Raw genomic sequence first — 23,337 nt, forward strand, 5'->3', positions numbered from 1 at the left:
TCAGAGTTTAATGGACGTATCGCTCGAATGGGCACCCGCTTGTTTGTTTATACGTTCTATTTAATACACGGCGAAAGTAATTGATATGAAAAAAACATTAAATAGTCCAGCTTGCTATAAATTATTTAATATCTAGCACACTATCTTACTAATATTATAAATGAGAATGTTTAGATGGATGGATGTTTGTTAGAGTTTGTAGCCTAAACGGCTGAACGGATTTCGATGAAATTTGGTATACATGTAGAGAATAGTCTGGAAGAATACATAGGCTACACACTTTTGTTTTTAATTCCACGCGGATGGAGTCGCGGGCGAAAGCTAGTTATACATAAAATTATGTAGTCATCATCATCAACACATCAACTAAAGGAAATCACAAACTAAAATGCGTTCAATTTCTATGTTGTGAAACTTCGAAGGAATACATTTATGATGAAATAATCCAAAGCAGAAATTTGTTTAATAACAATTCAAATAGATTACACTCTGGAATAGAATAAACTAGTAATTTATAATTGTTATAAAACAAGTCTACAGTTCGTAAAGTAAGTACGTTGTAAACTTAATAATTTAAAACTTGAAGGAAATAAATGATCTCAATGTGACAGTAATGACCAAACGTCTTAAGATCCGTCGCAAAAAATCCTCTCAGCAAATAAACAGCAACACAATTCGTGGAGTTTCACATTAAAACGCTGAAAGCTGACGTAATGAGCAGTGATTTTTTTTACGCTTTCCACGAAATTCAGAGGGCGGGAAATAAATGGTTTGAATATTGTATAAAAAGGCGCCCTTATTTATAAACTCGTAATTGTCAGAATACGAATAACGCGTTCATAATTAAAAAGATTTTATTGAGAAGAAAAGTTTAAATCATCTCGACGATTAAAGTCTTACCATAGAAGAAATGAGACAAGTTTTTACACACATTTTAGCTTAAAAATGTGTGGATATGTGACTATATCTTACTAATCTTACTAATTTTACTAATCTTACTATCTTACTTCTTACTTCTTACTAATATCTTAAATGTAAAAGTTTAGATGGATGGATAGATGGAAGGATGGATGTTTGTTAGAGTTTGTAGCCTAAACGGCTGAACGGATTTCGATGAAATTTAGGATAGATGTAGAGGAAAGTCTGGAAGCACACATAAGCTATTTACTTTTGTTTTTTTTTCAGTTTGACACGGACGGAGTCGCGGCCGAAAGCTAGTTTTTGAATAAATCCATTTTTAGTACTTCTATACTATCTTACTTCTTACTAATATTATAAATGTGAAAGTTATTATGCATGCAAGAAATTTATGTATGTTTGTTAGAGTTTGTAGCCTAAACGGCTGAACAGACCTACGTAAAATTTGGCACAGACATTGTGGTAAGTCTGAAACTATTGTTTTTTCTAGTTCCACGCAGACGTAATAGACTACTGGGCCGATTTCAAAAATTCTTTCACTATTAAAAAGCTACGTTATCAGTGAGTAACATAGGCTTTGTTTTACATTATTTTTTTTATTTCACGCGGACGGAGTCGCGAGCAAAAGCTAGTACTAAATATAAACAAGAGATATTTTAATTACTTTTCCTAGGTTTTAAGATAGAATTTATTTCTTATTCAATTGTTTGTTTAAAATAACCATAGTTTTACTATAGCAAATGACGGTGGTTATCTTAAGAATTGTTTTTTTTAACAAAATACTTATATTTATGCTTATCTGGACATTAACTTCAAGTAATATGTCAAAATGACTTATATATTCAAGAGGTCTTATTGTGCGTCATTTTTGTACCCTCCTCACGTGTCTCGTTAAGGGACATATATTTTGGGACCTCATAAATATTAAATGGAACGATTTTAACTTTACTATATTGTTAGCTTATTAATCAATCTTATTTGTTTAAACTAGCAAACGTTTTCTCTGCTAATTAATTTACCTTAGTTGATAGAAAAATAAACAAAGTTAGTTTTATAATTACTTTTGTTCATGAAAAAGTATATTAGTTTTTCTAAACGCAATACGCTATTATTTAAATAACTAGCTTTTGCCCGCGGCTCCGTCCGCGCGGAATAAAAAAAAACCAAAGCAAGTAGCCTATGTGTTCTTCCAGACTATCCTCTACATCTATGCCAAATTTCATCGAAATCCGTGCAGCCGTTTATGTTACAATCTCTAATAAACATCTATCTATACATCCATCCATCCATCTAAACTTTCGCATTTATGATATTACTAACTGTCCCTCGACTCCGCCCGCGTGGAATAAAAAAAAACGAAAGTGAGTGAGCCTATGTGATTTTCCAGACTATCCCCTACATCTATACCAAATTTCATCGAGATCCCTTCAGCCGTTTAGGCTACAAACTCTAACAAACATCCATCCATGTAAACTTTCCCATTTATAATATTAGTAAGATAGCTAGACGTTAATTTAACGCTAGGTGTAAAGAATCCATTAAAATCTCAAGGAATTTCTAAAGGAGCATAAATTTTATGTTATTTGAACCCTCGTCAAGTGACGACGGTGAAATTAAAATGTGTTTTAAGTATCTCTAAATCACTTCGCCTTAACTTATCAATCTTTAATGTCTTTTTATTTTTTTGTTACTCATTTTCGCAATATTTTCTTTAAAGATACTTTTAAAACATATTTCAATATAGAAGGAAGCTGTAAACGTGTGTCTGTACTAATATTACCAAGAGGAAAGATTTGTATTTTTGTATGTATTGAAATAATTCAAAAAGACTGGGGCTATTTTAAAAAATCTTCCTGCGCTAAAAAGCTACATTATCAGTTAGTAACATAGGCTATTTTCAATTTAACGCAGATGAAGTCGCGAGCAACTTGTCCATTGTAATCCAAATATAACTTGATTATAACTTTTTTTGAATATAACTTTTAAACATTGAAAACGATGAAATTTATACTAAAAGCAGTTTCCTATAATTATTAACTAAAAAAACATATTTCCAGTATATAAAGTCGTTAGTCTCGCGAGACACGTTTATTTTGCCGTCTCCCGTTACGTTAATCGTATCGGACAAGATAATTTGTGGAGGGAAAAATAACTGGCATAGGAAAGGCAATAATCTCCATTGATACTCACGGACTGACAGTTTATTGAACATGTCAAAGTAAAAATATAATTTCACGTGGTATCTTGTTATAGTTTTATTCTTCTTTAAAATAGCTGTTCCCGTGCTTCTTCATCCGCATGAAATTATGAAAATTTTATTTTATTGTTTACATTTGTCAAATTATCAATAGCAAATGTCAAAATGACATGACATTACAAACCTTTGCAATCTTTCTTTCTTGATGTTGGCAGCAACTTATAGTCTCTTTCCCACATTAGAGTTTTTATCCTAAATATTCACCCCCTAAGTTTAATGGCGTGAAAATATATAGCCTAAAGCGAGATTTAAATGTAGGACTTTATATTACAAAAAGAATAATGCAAAAACATGCTGTAATTGCTGACATCTTAGGCAACAAAGAAGTGTGTGTTTACGCTTTATTATAATAGTATAGATATAGCTACATATTTTATTTGCAGTCTGCAAGAAATATGAAATGTAAAATGAGGTTTACATAGTACACGAAGCGACGCGGCAATGTGTCACCAGCTTGTTGTCATTCCGCACGACTCCCGCCTGCATCCCGCAGGAATCGTAATTTAACGTCCGGGGAAATATTCAAGATGTCTAATTTGGTCGTAATAAATGCAAATTGATATAATTCGATTTATTAATATATAAAACATATATCAATAGCTCGTACTTTAAATTACGTGAGATATAAGCCAAAAGTACATAAAAGAAAATTTTATAGTAACCTTCGAGAGCACCAGATTATGAATTAGCAGTTTGTTTTACAAAATTAGAAACCTAAAAGCATTCTATAAATACAAAACACCATATAATAAATATAGAAAGAAAATTAAAAAAAAAACACAAACGGTACAGAAAGCCACACGTTTATATTTTCCAATATCCCGCGTCCTAGAAACAATCTCAACATTTTATATCTGTACAATAATCTTGCTGCATCCAATATTGTTTCCAATCACAGCGAAGTATACCTAGGTGAATGATATGAACGAGTGAATGACTGAATGTGTGAATGACATAGTAACCACTGTCTATCGTCAACAACTAGAAGGTTGCATCTTAATGAATGTGAGTGAATGTGTACGAGACGTGATATACTCGTTCACACTGATGTTAACACTTCCCTCGCTACGTGCGCTTTGATAGTTACTTTGTGTACAAATGTAGCATGTCCGTTGCAGCTTCTTACAGAATACCTGAACTGCATACACATTGAAAGCTAAAAGAATATTCTATTGGGATAAAACCAAGCTTTTTGTCTTTCAAGTTTAACGTTTCAATCTACGCTTGCCTACAAGTGTTGTGGTCGATAGATTTATGTTTATTGTCGTTATTGCTTTTTTTTTATTTATTTATATGTGTATAATATATACTAATATAATAAAGCGAAATCACACTATTTTGTGGCGTAAGATGTCAGAAATCACAGCATATTGAATACTTCAATCTTTAATAAAAAGCCCTACATTTACGACACGCTTTAGGCTATATATTTTCACGCTATTAAACTTAAGGGGTATATAAATTGGAAAAAACCTTTCATGTGGGAAAAGGACCATATATTACAAGCTGCCAACATTAAGGAAGCAATGTTATTATGGTAACGGTAATTTGCAATTGAAAATTTGACAAATGTAAACAATAAAATATATTTTTTATAATTTCATGCGGATGAAGCAGCAAGGGAACAGGTAATCACTTTAGTTTACTGTGGCATTTAATGCTAGAATATTTTTTAAGTTTTGCAGTTTAAGTATACTACATCTTTGGCATTATAAAGATGTTTAAATTAATCCGTTCGTTAGTAGTTTAGAGTTAAATCCGTGGCCGCTGGCGGCGCGGCGGACGGGGCTCAGTAAAGCAATTAGAAAGCCAAACAAAGGCTACATTCAGCCGGAACAGTTAATTAGAAGACTGATCGCGTAGGCCCGACGTGATCGCGGCGCAAGTCACAAGCTGACAGCAAACAAACAAAACAATTGCAAGTGCAGTAATTAAACAAATTATTTGAAAAGGTTCTTTTATTTAATTTCTCAATATTCGGATTCTACAAGTAATGAATTTTATGTACTTTTATGTTTGGTTGAAATGTGTCTATTTTATATCAACAGATATTCACTGGCGCTGTTTATGGTGGACTTTGATAATCAACAATTTAAAACTAACAAAAAAATAAATCTTCGCCAACTATATCAATTATTAATCTTGTATAACAACACTTTTTTAAATAAAAAAAAGATTTTTCTACGCTGTCGCTTATAAATTGGACCACGCGCACTCAGTCGTACATTTCAATGGGTACATCCAGCCTTCCGTTAATCCATTTGTAAATCGCCTCGACGAATTTACACAACGCGGTCGAATACCTGGATCATTTTCTAATTTACCAACGTTCAATATAACAGTGTATACAGTTTCATTCATGTTATGAACATCACGTACACATTCTGGCAAATTTAACACTATGTTAGGTACTTTTTGAGATTATCGTATAATGTTACTTCGTTTGGAGATACATTATAAAACAATAACGAAGTATTTACAATAGCTGTCACTATTCCGTTGCAACTTTAAATGGATAACTGAAATAATTTTCATCAAAGTCTCAGCCCATCTATAAGTTTGGACCCTTGCGGCTTAAAAACTTCGACAATAAATTGCACTATAACCCCTAGAAGACTTTGAAATCTCTTAATGCGTTTATACTTCGTAAAGTTATAAATTGAAAGTTAAAATGTGTTTGTATTTACATTTAATACATAAGAAATACGTTGGAAAAATAAATTCACAGTGGCTCCACAGTTGTACTTTTGCCTCTAATCTGGCTTTACAGTTGTTTACTCTTTGACTCTGTCGTGGCTTCACAGTTGTTTAATCTTTGACTCTGCCATGGCTCTACAATGATTAAGCCTTTGCCTTAACAGTGGCTCTATAACCTTTGCCTACTTATATTACTTTTTACCTTTGCCTTCGTCCTCAGGGCGGCGAGTATGGCGTGCGGCGGGTAGTCGCGGCATGCGGTGCGCGCGGCGGGGCGGGGCGGGCGCAGCATGCGCTCGCTGAACGAGACCGCGTGCTCGGCGCTGTGGCGCGACGTGCGCTGGGACGAGCCCTCCAGCGTCGCCAGCCTCGCCGTGCTCGCGCTTATAGACGTCCTAGTCGTTGCAGGTCAGAACTACCAATCACCTTAGAAGACTACTAACTTGCCCTTGTCCCTACAGAGGGTCGGCACAGTATGTGGTCTTCCATACATTTGTATCAGCCGTCACATTTCAATATACTCCCTTCTTAAGCATATCTTACACACAATCTCCTACCTTTGTAGCCATCCACATTTAATCTTCTCTTCTAACCTTAAATTGCATTTACTTCAACTACACTAATATTTTTACTACATTATAAGACCGCGTTTTTCTTTTTTTGTAATTTAAAAACAAATGAAAGTCCTTTTGCGTATTTCTTTTTAATAAAACCAGCCAGTGTTTGTATAAGTGAACATTTTAAAGCCGAACCGTGTGAAGTGTTTTAATAAGTTATACAGGGAGCTCCATTTATCTGAGAGAGGGGCGGAGGGAGCGGGGGACGCTAACAGACGCTAACGGACGCCCGTATTCATTTATGCTGTGGCGGGGACGCCGCGACTTGACGATTCCATTAGTAGATTACAGTGTCACAGTATAGGTACGCAGATGTACCATATGTGTTTATACGTCGCCGAACAATCATGAATACAGAACGTCTGTAACTTGTCTAGGTAAACTGCAAACTTCACTAGCATGATATTTAACTTGTTTCCAAACTTTAACACCATGTAAACCCGGAAAAATCGAGTGAATGCCGAGTTTTTTTCTTAACCAAGCAGATTAAATTATCTTTAACTCAATAGTTAGGAACCTAGGACTCTCAAATTGTACACGCACTTCTCATTTCATTCCGTAATAAACAGCAGTTCCGTCCCATTTCCGTATTTGCCTTCGAGTGCAAATAACTCGCTTGATTGCAGCAGAATTAATGTCGTTTTAATTAACATTTTGCAATCATTTCAAATAGATAAAAACAATATTCTCTGTCTATCATAAATTAGTATAAGTTTTCTGAAGCCCAAAATAAGTAAATACTGGTTCATTTTCATTCAATATATATTCACATTTTATTTCTATGTTCTAACCTAAAATGCTTTATGTTCGTCATTTTTTATTCGTATTTCAGATATTGTGTGCAATAAATTCACGTGGAATATCGACGGCATACATTTTGCATTTCCCGTTTGCTCTTTCCTGTCTTTGTGCGGGCTCGAGGGCCCTCCATCGCTTCCATCGTTCGCTCGGTTTTCTGCCTCGTATTTTAAACACAATAAAGAGTTGAATTTTAACACACATTAATAACCGACGGTGCTGCCATCTATTTTTTTGATTCGATTTTCGAAGAATTAAAAAAAAATACGAAGTAAATAACGAAAACGGGTTGATAAACGAATTTATATGTAAGTCTTAAAATAACAAAGAGCCAGCGAAAGTTTTATCTTGAAATCTTGACAAGGGTCCTTCACGCTACAGTTGGCATTACTTTAAGGATTTATTTACGTTGTTAGAACCGGTAATGCTTTACTACAAATATAACATCTATAAATAGGTAAAAAATATTATTTAAGAGGTCCCTTTTGGGGGGCCCTTGTCAGTTACTTCATGGAGCATCCACCGAAGCGATCTAAGAGCTCTGGTGCGTTTCAATCCGGTATTACAGCCTTAGCCCAGGTTCCTGAACCCTCGATCTTTGTTACTCATAAACAAGGCTTAGGTTAAGCGTTATCTCTTAAACCTCTAGCCCGATGAACCTATAAATACCTCTTCAAAGGAAACAGTGACTAAAACCATTGTTTTTGGATGTACACTTTTTAACCGATAGATGGCGGTCATCTTATAAGGAGTTTAATTACGTAATCTCTAGTTATTTTAATTAATAATACATATACATAAGAAAAAGTAAAAAAAACATTGTTAAATGTCTTTAATCTGTTAATATCTGTACAAAGAAATAAATATAGGTAAACACAAAATGTATTTCCAAGATAAAGGCAAGTAAAGAATGCTTAAGTCAGTAACTTCGAGAACTTCTGAAAACCTGTAAGGCTGTAAGTTTCCCTCCAAAAGTCGAAACTCGTAGACGTAAACGAGTTACTGGCAATTCGGAATTTTTTTCACAAAACCAATGGATCTGAAGTACTTGGGTAAGTTTTCTTACGTATTTAGAAATGGATAAGGTTTTGTTGGATTCTTCAAAGAAAATACAAACAATTATTTCATCTATTTTAATATAGCATTAGAATTATTTATACAACATAATTTATGTTTTTCAATAAAATTACGCAAAATTGTATATGTCTAAATTATCGTTATGAAAGTCGCCCTAAATGTTTTAATTTTATTTACCAAACTGACGTCTATAATCTAATCTGACCTTGAATCACCTTCAACCTAAAATGGAAAAGGTAAATTCACTAAGATTTCTAATAATTTTCTCACATGCACCGACAATTTAAAACACTTACACTAGCGCAAAAAAAACATAACATCATAACGATTGTGTAAGTACGGCAACGTCGCATTTTGTAAACAACATTAATTTGCAAATGCCCTTGACAAGGATACAAGCGCAAGTAGTTCATTCAGTCATTCAGCGCCGGCGCCGGTGGGCGGCGGTTGTGTCGGTAAGTCATTATTCTATTCATATTAACGAGGCGCATAAATAAACACTTACAATGCGTTCGATCTATGAATGCTGCACTACTTTCGTCTGCGTTAATTGAATAGTAGCGGTACATATATTACGGTGTGTGCGTTTTTTTATTACTAAATCTTTATGCGATTTTATAAGTATTCTTGTAGTAATAAACTATCAGAGTGGTTAAAAATTCGGTGACTGATTACGGAGGTTTGAAATCAATATTAAATCTCGCGCCTTCATACGACGCGCTTAAATTGTTTCGCAGAACTACGTATCTCCAAAACTACTTGACTGTCTAACTAAACTACTGTCTTTATGAAATTTAGTACCGATGTAGAAAATAGTCTGGAAGAATATTTAGACTTAGCAATTTTTTTAATTAATTCCGCGCTGACAGTGACGGGTAACAGTTAGTAAATAAATCAACGTATAAATCTATAAAAATAAATTGACTAATCTCAATCAGCATAGGAAATAAATCCATCAGACCTAAAATAACGGTAGAAAGCAGGTCGCAATGCGCGTAGCAGTAAAAATAAAGCATTGTTCGGAAAATCTCAATATTTTTATATTCCAACGACAATGCCATTCAAAAGTATTGTGCTTGTTGGAAATTCTGAAAGAAATCGCTTCAGAAATAGAAAAGCAAAACCCGACGGATTCCGAGACTCAAAACTAAAAAAGGAAATATTAAAAAATGTCGCAGACTTCAGACTTAGAGCAAAACAAAACTACCAGTTGTAATATGTATATTATAAGCCCTTTAGTGTATATATATCTGTTGCCCGCGACATCGTCCACACAATGTGAAGATTTAAAAAGTAGCCTATAATATGCTCGTCTATTTCAGCCACCCTTTAGTGAAAGTCCGATGGTAATCGGTCAAACCGTTTAGATTACCCGGAACAAACGCGGCTTGCGGACAGACAGACAGACAAACATTTTTAAATTCAATTTTCGTTAACAGTAACGCAAATACATATTCTTTCCGAAATCTGAAAATTTTCCCTTGATGTTATAAACAGACATTCCAATTTTATCATATGTATAGATGTCTAAAACGGCTTAACGGTTATTAATGAAATTTGACACAGATGTAGAACACAGTCTGTTATACATATGTTATTTTTTTTCTCCTCACACGAAGTCACGGGTAAAAGTAACACGGTAACTTTCAATACGGATAAAATGTTTTATTCTAAGAAATTTAAATTATTTTCATACTGACATTTTGTTAGTTGAATGTATTCTCGAATACCGCGAATTCTCGTATTGAAAATACCTTTGCGATATTTGAACAGAAATTTTGAAATTCCATTTGTGCTACAGAAACTCGTCATGCCACTGGTATTATTAGAAACTAGGAGTTTACCAATCTGTATATCGTAAAAGATTTAGAAATAAAACTATTTTAACGGAGACATGTGTATTGATAAAATATGTACAGAAAAAGACATAGAAAATACGATTACATCGACAATGTGTTCCAATCATACTAATATTATAAATGCGAAAGTTTAGATGGATGGATGCATATTTGTTATAGTTTGTAGCCTAAACGGCTGAATGGATTTCAATGAAATTTGGCATAAATGTAGAGGATAGTCTGGAAGAACACATAGGCTACTCACTTTTGTTCTTTTTAATTCTACGCGGACGAAGTCGCGGGCTGAAAGCTTGTTTTAAATAATTTAAATTCTTCTTTTCTAATGGCTTGAGACCTAAAAACATATAAAACTCCTTGAACATGTATAGATAATTCTTAACTATTAGAAATAATTTAACTAAACTATCGTACAATTGTTTAGTCGCGCTTTGATTCGCAATTTGAGGTGATTGAGATGCGCATACTACTCGATATTTAGTTGTGCAACTAAACAGTTGAATTGGCTGCGAAACAATCGACAATCGCAAACAGTAGTGCGATTTAGCCAAAGGTGTACGCTCTTAGAAAGCGCTTAAATGCAGCGCTTACAAAGGAATTGGGTCGATTAAAAAAATGTGTAGAGAACTAAAAATAACAAAGCACCGACCGCGCGGACCTCGAGTGCTTGGCTCTTGAATTGACAAGGGTCCAAGTTCAATTATTTCAGTACGATGGTACTGAATTTTTATTCATGGATTCTATTTTAAATTCCAAATTGTTTGTATACACTAACTGCCGCACTCAGAGTAATGTAGTCACTTAGTGTACTTTTCACATACATTGCACTAAACGGTTCGCTTAGTTAAATAATAAATAAATAAAAAAAAAACCTTTTGATTGTCATCCAAAAATATACACAGAAAAATTGTAACCGATAACAAAAGGGGGAGACTCAGCTTAACCGATACTGGTTGAGGTCCAATGTCGAGCTAGTTTTCAGCCACCCCCTTCTACTTTTTTAATTAGACTTGAATTCTGCCGACCACTTTAGGCTAAGATTAAGCTCGGTTTCTTTATTTTATTTATTGGGTTGGAGAATGATAAATAAAAAAATAAATTTGAAATAACCTTTCCACAAATATGGGTATTTTTATAAAATGGAAAAAGGGTTAGCTTGACTTCAATTATCGGGGCGTCTGCCTTCCTTTTATTTATTCACACTTCAAACCTTTTGTTAGATGTACAAATAAATGTATACTAATATTATAAAGAGGAAAGATTTGTATTTTTGTATGTATTGAAATAACTCAAAAACTACCTGTTAACTACGTTGCCTACCCTTATGCGACGGAGGAGGAGACGCACATAAAGAGGATATTAAATAATTGCAATCCTTTCAGCAGTTTAGGCTACAAAGTTTAACAAACATCCATCCATCATAATTTTCGCATTTATAATATTAATAAGATGATTGTTTTAACCTAGGCTTGATTCCGTGCTACCATATAGGGTCCTTCAAGAAGCGAGCCTATCATTTCCTCAAAGGCCGGCAACGCATCTGTAGTTCCTCTGGTGTTGCGGATGTCCATGGGCGTCGCTGACCACCTCGGTGATCTCGACGCTCGTTTGCCCTCCTTTATTATAAAAAAGCATATATGCCGTAAAAGTTTTGTGAAAGGAAATATGAGGGATGGGAATAATGTTGTTTTAAAAGTGTTCGATTGGAATCCATACAAAGCGAAATTCAACCCTCATCATAATGTAAGCTTGGATGAACCTTTATTATTTTGAAAATCTTTTGTGATGCTGACAATTGGAATTTTTCGATTTTCTAAAACAATAAAATTAAAATATTTTGATAAATAATTACATACGTTTGTTAAGCAATTATTTTGAAGATTTTAAAATCAAACGGATAGGAAAAAAATACCTAAAAAGGGTATTTGTATTTTTAAGTGAAAATCAAATTTCTCAAATGTCAACCGTTTGAAAACTTTCCATTGTGCTCATAACTTAATCAAGAGTTGAAGAAAGTAGGAATAAATTAAAAATCTACATAAATCATTATAGAAAATTTTGCAGGTGTCATAGAAAATATTATAAAAAAACTTTTCTCTGCTCTATCAAGGATATATTGAGAATATCTTCCATATCTTATAAAATGTTCATACAATAAAATTAAATTTTAAACTTTAATCACATCAATAGCAAATATATTTTTACTACTGTTAAGGGAAAGTCTATGGCATTTAAACCATTATAAATGTCTAGCTAATTTATTTGTATAATCTATGGTCTATCTATTTTAGCGATAACGTGAGTCATCGTCAACGAATCACTATAACATTTTGCTATAAAACAAGAAACGAGTACCTTTTTTGTTATGAGCTGTAACTGAACACTCACTTCGTAACAGACCGATATCGCCCTCAGGCGGTGGGTACTTCAGCTGGAGCGGACGAAGGATGTCCCTCTCGCTAGAGCGAAACGATTATCTCAGGTGTACATTACATAAAATGTATATACTGTTTCCATAAAGTTATAGCATTTTAATCTATCCTAGTGCTGGTGGGTTTAGAAAGACCTGCCACGCACTGGTGGAAATATGGGGGGCGCATTTTGGCCCGCAGCCGCACCAGTTGAAGAATAATGATTTTACTTGCCGCAGTAAATGTGTTAAAAGCCGGCAACGAATCTATAGTTCCTCGAGTACTACGGTGTTGGGTGTTATTCCTGTTATTTATCTTGAAAACCAGCTCCTCATGGCTTAGGTCATACGGTCCACGCTGAGCCTGCAGCCCATTGTTGTCGATTTAACTTTTTATTACTTAGCTCATAAGAAACTGTTTTTGTGACAACAATGAAAGTCTCTTATTTATTTATCTTGTAAAAATTGCATTTATATGATAGAAATATTATCTAGTCATTGAATTAAAATCTTAACAAATCACAAAATGATGAATAAGTAATCTATTCTGTCAATATTTAAAGGTCGAGGATCAAAATTGCAAAGTTAACGAATTCTAACTTTTATATTGAATTATTGTTAACGAAAGTCGGTGGAGTTTCGAGTTCGGTTCGTAACGAAGATTTACACAAGATACTGCGGTTATATTGAACACAAACTTTTGTATTGTTACTCGACTGGGGAGCCTATTCTCAAAACCCGCAATTTCTTATCGTATACATTTCAGATTTATTTACTTTGTAATTGTATTTGATAAATCATTTTAAAACTTGCTATATATTAATTTGTTCTCTCCTTTTAAATCTTCCATTTTTATTTAGTTACTAGTTTTCGCCCGCGGCTACGTCTGCGTGGAATTAAACAAAACAAAAGTGAGTAGCCTATGTGTTCTTCCAGACCATCCTCTACATCTATACCAAATTTCATCGCAATCTGTTCAGTCGTTTAGGCTACAAACTCTAATAAACATCCATCCATCTAAACTTTCGCATTTATAATATTAGTATGAAGTATGATAACACAAGGAAAACTATGTTGATGCAAAAATGATTAATAAAAATATATTTTGTATGTTTTCCTAACATAACTTTTAATTTAAATTAAAAATTTAACATTGTTCTACTCGTATTTATTCTAGAACGCTCTAATATAAAATATGATGAAATAATTGTGTGTGTGTGGAATGCGATTTTGCAATACGTGTATCAGTGGCATGTGAAGTAAGGTAAAAGTATTTTAAATAAGTATTGGAAGCGGACACAATCGCACGACCCACTCCTCACGGAACGAGCTTCTTACATCGAGTGCAATTGGAAATAGACCGGACGTCGCCGTGTACACTCCTTTTCCACTAACACGACTAGCGCACAACTGTAGAAATATAACCTCCACTTTTTACATACTTTACTATAGGCGCCGCTAGTCTATGATCTAATGATGATCAAGGGGGTAAGATCGATTTTCAAACGAGTTTACTAGTAAAAACAGAATGCTTTGATGAAAAACTAAGAGTTAGTTTTTGAGTTATCTCTATGATTCACTATAGATTAAAGGAACCTTAACATTATTAATGAAATATACCTATATTACAAATTACTGCCCTTAGGGCTGGGGCACCTCTACCCTCTACTCTACGACCCATAGAAATGTGCCATTATTTACCATTTTCATTGTTACGGCAGCGTCATAGAAATAGCTGTCGCAATGCTGGTCGTTTAACACCTTTTCCACTTGGCTTATGAGAGTGAACGTTCAATCGCCGCTTATATCGTGTGTGATTTTACAGCGACTGCATAAAATAATAGCGACTAGTGTCGCGTTTACGTCTACGTGGAAATCGGTATTGAAAAAGAGGTTTTATTATTGGTGTTATAGGTTTTGTAGAAGTTCAAGGTATAACCTCTGACTGGCCACGTGCAATTTGAAATATCAAATCGGTTTTCAATTTAGAAGGAAATAGCTTTTTAAGTGTATCGTGTTATTTTGTTTTAACAAGCCGATATATTTTTAAAATTAGTTTTTGCCAAGCGACTTGTTCCAGCTGACTTGAAAACCTGAATACCTCTCCTGATTCTTTAATTGTATGTGCAGGCAACTGTCTCGTGATAGCGGCGGTGCTGTGCTCCTCTAAGTTGCGCAGCGTTACCAACTTGTTCATCGTGTCGTTGGCCGTCGCAGACCTGCTCGTGGGCCTCGCCGTGCTGCCGTTCTCCGCTACTAGGGAGGTCTTTAAGGTACGTTAATGTCCCCGGTAATTTTCAAAATTAGACATTTATAATTTTACTAACGACTAAACAATTTAACTGCCGATATCAGTCTTATCGTATAGATGATATTTTGAATGTGTTGTTCCTTAATTTTTATTATGCTTTTTATGTTCATAATGGCTCATTGTATAAAAGCGCCATCTGTTGATTAAGATATGAAACTAACGTTTCTAAGAACATATTATTTTTTTACGAAAAAAACAATTTTATTACAACTATGAAATATGGTAACGTTAGGTTAAGCTTATAAATATTAGCAAGATAAAAGTAAATACTTACCTTTTCAATCACTGGTTCAACAAAAAGGGGTCTAATTTTGTTAATTATTTTCTCAGAATTCGGATAATTCCGTTAGTAAATAGCGTTGAGAAATTCCTTCGTAATGTCGATGAAAATAAAACCGACGGCAAAACCTTGAATGACTCATCATTTTTCCTAATTAGAAGCTTTTCAAAGCAACAGATGGGGCGACTCGTACACGTTGAAATATCAACCTTATTCCAAAGCAATATAGTTCAAATTTGAAAGACAATTCTTTGAAAATCGGCGTAGGCGTTGTCATTATAGATGTTATTTTAGTAATATTTTACTGTGAACAGTCCCCCAATGGAAGGTTTTTGTTAAATTAGAATAAACTCTAAGCTTCGTACGTAAAGTTCAATTTTAATAGTAAGTAAAATTATAATTGAACCAATTTTTATGAATCAAATATCGATTTCTACTAATATGACCACAATTTAATTGTAAAACCATTGTAAAAATTTTGTTATGTAAAAAATGAGAACATTATGTGTGTTTACGCTTTATTAGAATAGTATACTATTATAATAAAGCGTAAACACACACTTCTTTGTTGCCTAAGATGTCAGCAATTACAATATATTTTGTAATAATTCTTTTTTTAATAAAAAGCCCCACACTTACGTCACGCTTTAGGCTATATATTTTCACGCCATTAAACTTAGGAGGTAAATATTTTGGATAAAAACCCTAATATGGGAAAGAGACCATAACTTGTTGCCAACATCAAGAAAGTAAGATTGCCAAGGTTTGTCACGTCATGTCATTTTGACATTTGCTACTGATAATTTGACAAGTGTAAACAATAAAATAAATCTTTCATAATTTTATGCGGATGAAGCCGCACGGGAACAGCTAGTATTGTATAGTTTATTTGGATAATCTGAACTAACTATTTATTTGTTTTAGAAGTGTATTTTATCGCCAGTTTTAATTCTATACTAACGAATGTCTACTACTTATTTAAAGAAACCCTTTGAAAACATTTTCGCGCACTCAACATACAAAAGTTAAATTCAGACTCCAGTATTAAAAGCCTGCATTTAACAGGTTTCTGTACAGATTGCACTAATTATGCTATTTAAAATTCAACCGGTTTCGTCTGTGGCTTTTATTCATTTTGAATTAACAAGAGGCTTGGTTTAAAAACTGAAATGCTCTCCTCTCTTTTTATCTATCACAATTGCGAATAAAGTATTAGCCCTTTTAAATTTGGACTTTGCCATAGTAATATCTAATTTTGACAAGGTAAAAAAAACTAGTAGTTGATATCTAAAAATATATAAAAGCAATGAACAATTTTTCGTATTAATATTTAAATTGTTGGGGTGCAAAATAAAAATTCACGATATCTCCTTACGTTCAGTCTCCGAGTCACGAATTTAAAAGCTTTTATCTTTATTACGTACTCACAAAAATGTAATTTGTTAACACGTTTACTTTGTGCTGCGTCTTTTATGTGGAGTAATCGTGCGAACGTGATTTTGACTGACACAAAGTTAAATCGAAACGTAATGTAAAGTACCTGCGGTACCTTGGATACGATAATGTAATGCTTAAAACTCAGATATGGAATGTCCTGGTCAATAGATGGCGCTGTATATTACAAATTAGTCGAATTGTAATGTTTTTTTTTGCAATTAAATAACTTCAATTTTAACAAATATCGATTTATGTTTTTAATACGTGAGTATTTGGTCCTATTCGAAAAAAGAATGTATCAAAGCCAGACAGGTAGCCAGCCAGTAATTTGTGTAGGTGCGAAGGGGCATTATTTTATCCGGTTGTGTGAAGGGGCAAAATTTTTTGTAGTATGAAGGGGCATTTCGGGGGTTCGTGTGGAGAGGCATTATTCGGGCGGTGGCGGCTCGTGTGGCACTTCCGCTCGGATGCAAATTGCGTCCCCTGGCGCCCCCTACCAACACTTGTTGCTCTTTATAGCCGAACGTAAAGTGCTACGAATAAATCACACTGGTTTAAATTAATTTTTTACCTGAATACTGCTATATTTTTATTTCTGTGGTGTAGATTCTAAATTTTTTTTTTTTATAACAAGAAGTGGCAAACGAGCAAGCCATCTGAATCCGCCAAAAATGGCGAAGCGACCGCTGCCCATAGACATCCGCAATTGCAAATGCGTTGCCTACCCTTATCCGACAGAGAAGGAGATGCACATAAAGAGGATATTTCCCCTACCTATGTATCTCCTCTGTCAAATCCACTTTCCCTTCCCATCCTCTCCTCATAAGAAAAGGGCGGTAAAGAGAAAGGGACTTAAATTAGGCCTCCGGCACCACACTCATCAGACGAAACACGAAATTGCTTCCATTTCACGCCCGTCTTCTGTGTGGTCGTGGTATTACTCCGGGCGTGCCGGCCCATTCTTGCTAAGATGTTAAAGCGGGCACTACCACTGTTAAAAAATGGTTGATATTACGAGTTAAAACATAAAACTAATGTGTAATCGCAGCGAAAAACATTTTAAATATGAGTCTAAAAAACGTTTATCCGTATATTTATTTAACGTATATATATGTAACCGGTAAAGGTGACCTAGAAAGAGATGGAAGGATTGCATGAAAGGTGGTGATCGAGATGACGGATGATAGATTAACCTGGAGGACTAAACCTGTGGCGCTGACATACAGGGAGTACGTTTAGTACGGAGAGATGATGAGTAACCACTAAGGGAACACCAAAATTTTACATTCATATTAAAGCAACGACGTATATTTCCAGATATGGATATTCGGGGACGTGTGGTGCTCGGTGTGGCTCGCAGTAGACGTGTGGATGTGTACAGCCTCCATACTCAACCTGTGCGCCATCTCCCTGGACCGCTACGTGGCAGTCACGCGGCCAGTCAGCTACCCCTCCATCATGAGCAGGCGGCGCGCTAAAGCGCTCATCGCTGGTCTTTGGGTGCTGTCGTTTGTGATATGCTTCCCACCGCTAGTTGGCTGGAAGGATAAAAAGGTACATTATTAAGTAGCATTATTTGTTTAGAAAAAATAATCTTACTAATCTTACTTCCTACTAAAATTATAAATGCGAAAGTTTAGATGGATGGATGGATGTTTGTTAGAGTTTGTAGCCTTAATGGCTGAACGGACCTCGATGAAATTTAGCATAGAAGTAGAGGATATTCTGGAAGAACATATAGGTTACTCACTTTTGTTTTTTTTTTATTCCACGCGGACGGAGTCGCAGACGAAAGCTAGTAATAAAAAATACGAAATGACCTTACACTGGCCAGTATAACTATTTTCAGCTCAATAACTTCTGCAACAAGATAATTAATAGAATAAATTGCAGCCCGCGGGTGCAGAGCTCAAGCAAGACTGGTCTCCCAACCCACCATGCAAGTGGACCTGCGAGCTGACCAATGACGCTGGGTACGTGGTGTACTCCGCCATGGGCTCCTTCTACATCCCAATGCTCGTTATGCTGTTCTTCTACTGGAGGATATATAAGGCAGCGGTCAGAACTACTAAGGCCATAAACCAGGGATTCAGAACTACTAAAGGTATGTGTAGTTTATACCAAGTGAAAACGTGAACTTAACAAAATAAGATCAAAGTAACGATTACATTATTAACGTAAGATACATCTTTGTATATTTCGTGCATCATGACGATAAAAATCGTTAAATAAAACCCTACCTGACTTAAACATAAAAAATAAAGACACAACATAAAAAATTACATTTATTATTCACTTTAGAACCGGAATAAGAAAAAGAAACGGTAACAATTTTCTGAAAAATGAACGTAACAAGCGAACAACAAAATAGGGTTTAACAACCCTAATACTCGTAACATTTAACGAGCTAGGGCTGTGCCTTGAGAAACATCCCTCGCCCTACATATTTAATTGTTGAAGAACTCCAGCTATTGTATTTTACAGGCCGACCTCGCCTTTGTCCATTGATAATTATGAAGGAGGGTCGTGCCGGCCCTAACATAACAATGTTACGGCATTTGGCCCTACTTTACATTCAAGTATCTACTTCCCTTTATACTCCACATAGTAAAATGTACTCATATGGGACTCTATAATAGAAGAGTTTTAAGATATAGAAACATTTAGAATTTATGGAATTTTCATTCTAAATTCAATACGTTCTCGAAAGTAAAGTCGAGAAAGTGTCAAGTAGGGTAAGGTAGTAGTAGGCTTGGGCAACCGCCCAGGTCCCTGGACGAAAGGTTTGCGATTTACAGTCTCACATAAGACTGTGAACCCTCCATAACTAGTAAAAAAAGGAGCGCAGTAGAAATTTCGCCCAAGGCGCTATTAACGCTAAAACCGATGCTGGGTCGAGGATCTATATTTCCTACTCATTTTGGTGACATCATAAGAGAATATATATACGACGCTTACAAAGTTTTATTAATATATCGTACCTGTATTCCAGGAAAAGGACTCGGTAACCGTTTCGATGACAACCGACTGACGCTGCGTATCCACCGCGGCAGGGGGTCTGCCAGGCCGCACGGCTCCCCGCTGTCTACTGCGTCTAATCACTCCACCAGCACCTCGCTCAGTGCCTCGCCAGAGCGACTGAGAAGGTAATTTGAATAGTTACTTATATTTGACACTCTGAGAATGTTATTGCGAACAAAAAATCTACAGGAAAGAACAGTTTATTTAACTATTCTATGACTATGTAGTCAAGTTATTGTCACTAAATGATTTTTTACATAAAGCGTTTGAAATAACAGCATATTGTTTAATTATAGACACTCCAGCGCACGCCGTGCACATGAAAAAGTAAAGATCTCGGTATCATACCCATCATCAGAGCAAATATGCCCCGCTCATGAGAATTCGCGCTCACCGAGTAGATCCCCCAGTCCGTCCCTGTACGCGGTGCACTATGAGAGAGACGGGAGGGAACTCACCGAGAGCCGGCTGAGAGTCCGCCCCTCTCACCACCTGGCGCCCGGACCTCTGTATGATGAATTTGATGATAAACCAAGGACAAGGAGAATGGGCAAAAGGAACATTAAAGCGCAAGTAAGGATACAAAAGATTATCTTAAGTCAAAGACATTTAGGAAATATATACTAGACATAGGGAAGAACGTTTTTCCACCAGTAATTTATGTACGGTAATATTATTGTTGTGGTAGTATTGGACACTAGGCGGCGCTAGTGAGATTACGTGTAAAATATTTTTAAGTTAGTCTCTGTGTCTTAAGTATATGATTTTTAAAATGATCAATGTGTACAATAAGTAAAATGTATTTTTTTCATATTAGGTGAAGAGATTCCGTATGGAGACGAAAGCAGCAAAGACACTCGGTATCATAGTGGGTGGCTTCGTGTGCTGTTGGCTGCCGTTCTTCAGCGTGTACGTGTTGCGGGCGTTCTGCGCACACTGCGTCACTCCCATCGTATTCTCCGTGCTGTTCTGGCTGGGATACTGCAACTCCGCCATCAATCCGCTTATTTACGCGCTCTTTTCTAAAGACTTTAGGTAAAACCGTTATTAATAACTGTTAAGTTAAAAGCTGTTTTGCTATAACGGTTACAACTGGCGTTATTTTTTCGCTAAACGTTAAAAATCAAAACGATTAATCGAACGAGATACTAGCGCCGCGTGTGAAATTAAATTTGTTTTTAATAAATCTTTTTACAATTCTCCTGTTTTTGTTTGTAGATTCGCGTTCAAGCGTATAATTTGCAAGTGCTTCTGCGGCGGCGGCGGGCGGCGGGAATCAGACGGCGAGTCCCGACGCCCGCGTCTTCCTCAGGAACACTCGCACTCGCTTGAGGACAACGACTCCATACCACAAAGTGACGTCACCAGGTACGTTTGCAAAAGTTTTTAAAAAATTTCATTGACCATATCTACTTAGATGGTTCTAGTATCGCGAATAAGGGGGGGGGGGGCGCAAATAAATAATTGCCTAATATGTAATGGCAATTGACAGTTATTAAATTTGTATATCAAGAGAATTTTCTTGTAGAATATGCTGGAAAAAAATATCTAGAGATGGTTAGTTCTCAATGTTTTATTAATTTACAAAAGTTGATTTGTCTTTTTCCTTGTTTCCAGGTGACGCCAAGCTCTGCGACGGCAAAACGCTCAGTTCCAGTCGACCGTCGCATGTGTCTAGTTCAATACGTATCAAGTGAATTAAACGACATAGTTGTTTATTATCAATGGACGATATAAAAAAATAGCAAATTCCTCTACTTCTAAGTAAATGTTGTGTCTAAATGTCAATAAAATGTAAAAATAGCATAAACCATAATTTATTTATTTATATTTTTGTTGTAAAGGTTGAGAAAGAATATACTTTTCCGTATTCTATTGTTACATCTAAGTTTTTAAATACTGTTTCTGTATTTATAAAAATCAAAGATTTATTGATTGATTGATTATTATAGTTAAAAAGGAAGCGTTTTTCTGAAATATAAATTAGTTTTAAATGAATGTTGTTGTTTGGAAAGACTGTATATACTATGGTTTTTTAGATTAATAAGTCTGTATCGGGCTTATCACGAAAATTTGTGGGGAAAGTATTTGTGACGCCGTCGGCAAAATTTGTTTTAAAATTTGGCCTATCCTAAAGCAAACTGAGCAATCTGATACTTTGCTCAAAATGTTACGAATGCTTTCTCGCAAATTTTTGTCTAATTGCCCTGTTAAGTCATTTTTCATATAGAATTCTCATTGAAATTCATCTAATAGGTGGATTATGATACCAAATAAAAGAACATAGAAGATAAATTAAATCCTAGAAGTTCTCATCTACAAACTATCATTGGGAGCCTATATTGATTGAATTACTATAACTCTTGTGGGTGTTGCCCCATTATTCCAGTCCCTAGTCATCATTATCTCGTTCCGTCAATTAATTTAAAAAAAACGCTTTTTGCTTTAATTATTATTTTAAATAATGGGAGAGTTATTTAATATTAGGTATGTACTATTCAGTATTAAAATTTAATTTATGGTCCTAGTCATTAATGTTAAATTTACTTTTTTCCTATAACAATAAACTGATTTTTATTTACAATGATTGTATTATGCAAAGTCATTTGTAAAATAACGATTAAATAAAATTTTAATATTATTGAAAATTACAAGATAATGCAATGTAAAAAATCACTAATAGTTCATATTTTATACACGTTTAATGTACCTGTTACAAATACTTGTGGTTAAGCTAGCGCATACCATTTTTCAACTACGAAATCACTTTCATCAAGTAGGATCTTGGTCAAGAGCTAGCTTAACGAATATAAAAAAATGTAATTTGCTTGTTCATCACTTCTATATTGCAGAAGCAACAAATAACAAATATTTTAATTATATTTTAATAACGGTTACGATTAAGGCTTCCAACTCTAGTCAATTCAACCAAATAGTAAAAAGTTATTTTGAACTTACTTTTGTTATGAATTTCCAGGAAAATATAAAAACGTGTTTATGAGACTGATGGGACATATCATTCCTGTTTAACCAAACATAAAATGGTATTCAAAATCCCTAGGTTATATTTAGAAATCAACAAACATCAAAAAACAGAAATCTTGGAACTCAAATATAAGCAGTTATTAACTTAGACACAGGAACACTTTGTTTTTCAGTAAATTCAGTATTACTTGTAACAATGTTAATATATTTCAACACTAAGTTTATGGATTACAGGCAAGAATGGCGCGCTTATTTTTTAAAACGGGTATAATGACAGCTGTTATGTTATTGTTAATCTGCTCCTCGGTCTAGTGTTGCGCCATTACACAGACACGTAACGATTTTCTTAACAGTAGTAAAAACTAAAAACTAAAGAATAATATTAAAATAGTACAACTAGAATAATTTGAAATATAGATGTGATGAACATTTTTTCAACGTTCCTCAAATTCTTGCTGTGTGTTCGATGTTACATTGTAAGTTAGTCCAATGTTGTAAAAATAATAAAAAATGTGGAATATACGAAACGTTATGTTGTATTTGTTTTATTGTCCTATATGTACAAACTGACATATCCACCATGAACAATTAGCAATGTAATTAATAAACAAATATACGCAACGATGCTAGATTTTTACTACAGGTTGTAGACATGAACAACGTTTTTATCAAA

At 34.8% G+C, this 23,337-nt stretch overlaps 1 protein-coding gene and 1 long non-coding RNA gene across 2 annotated transcripts; one reads left to right on the top strand and one right to left on the bottom strand.

Moving 5' to 3' along the window:
* Positions 1–6,162: 6,162 nt before the first annotated feature.
* Positions 6,163–22,160, top strand: LOC106110643 (probable G-protein coupled receptor No9). Its single transcript, XM_013292531.1, has 9 exons — positions 6,163–6,280; positions 14,761–14,903; positions 17,976–18,212; positions 18,552–18,762; positions 19,651–19,804; positions 19,976–20,252; positions 20,497–20,714; positions 20,898–21,047; positions 21,297–22,160. Exons 1-9 carry the CDS (start codon positions 6,163–6,165, stop codon positions 21,298–21,300), a joined length of 1,512 nt encoding a protein of 503 aa, XP_013147985.1. The 3' UTR covers positions 21,301–22,160.
* Positions 18,110–23,170, bottom strand: LOC106110644. Its single transcript, XR_001226116.1, has 3 exons — positions 22,638–23,170; positions 19,640–19,796; positions 18,110–18,196 (listed from the first exon to the last, which is right to left on the bottom strand). It is a non-coding gene; the product is annotated as an uncharacterized LOC106110644 (long non-coding RNA).
* Between the last annotated feature and the right edge of the window lie 167 nt (positions 23,171–23,337).

Source organism: Papilio polytes, unplaced genomic scaffold (assembly GCF_000836215.1).
Source record: "Papilio polytes unplaced genomic scaffold, Ppol_1.0 DF824213.1, whole genome shotgun sequence".
NCBI lineage: Eukaryota > Metazoa > Arthropoda > Insecta > Lepidoptera > Papilionidae > Papilio > Papilio polytes.

Excerpts from the sequence above, each read along its gene's own strand:
- LOC106110643 (XM_013292531.1), top strand. The coding sequence starts at position 6,163 with ATGCGCTCGCTGAACGAGACCGCGTGCTCGGCGCTGTGGCGCGACGTG. Across the intron at positions 6,281-14,760 it reads AGACGTCCTAGTCGTTGCAG|GCAACTGTCTCGTGATAGCG; the intron begins GTCAGAACTACC and ends TTGTATGTGCAG. Across the intron at positions 20,715-20,897 it reads CTCTTTTCTAAAGACTTTAG|ATTCGCGTTCAAGCGTATAA; the intron begins GTAAAACCGTTA and ends TTTTGTTTGTAG.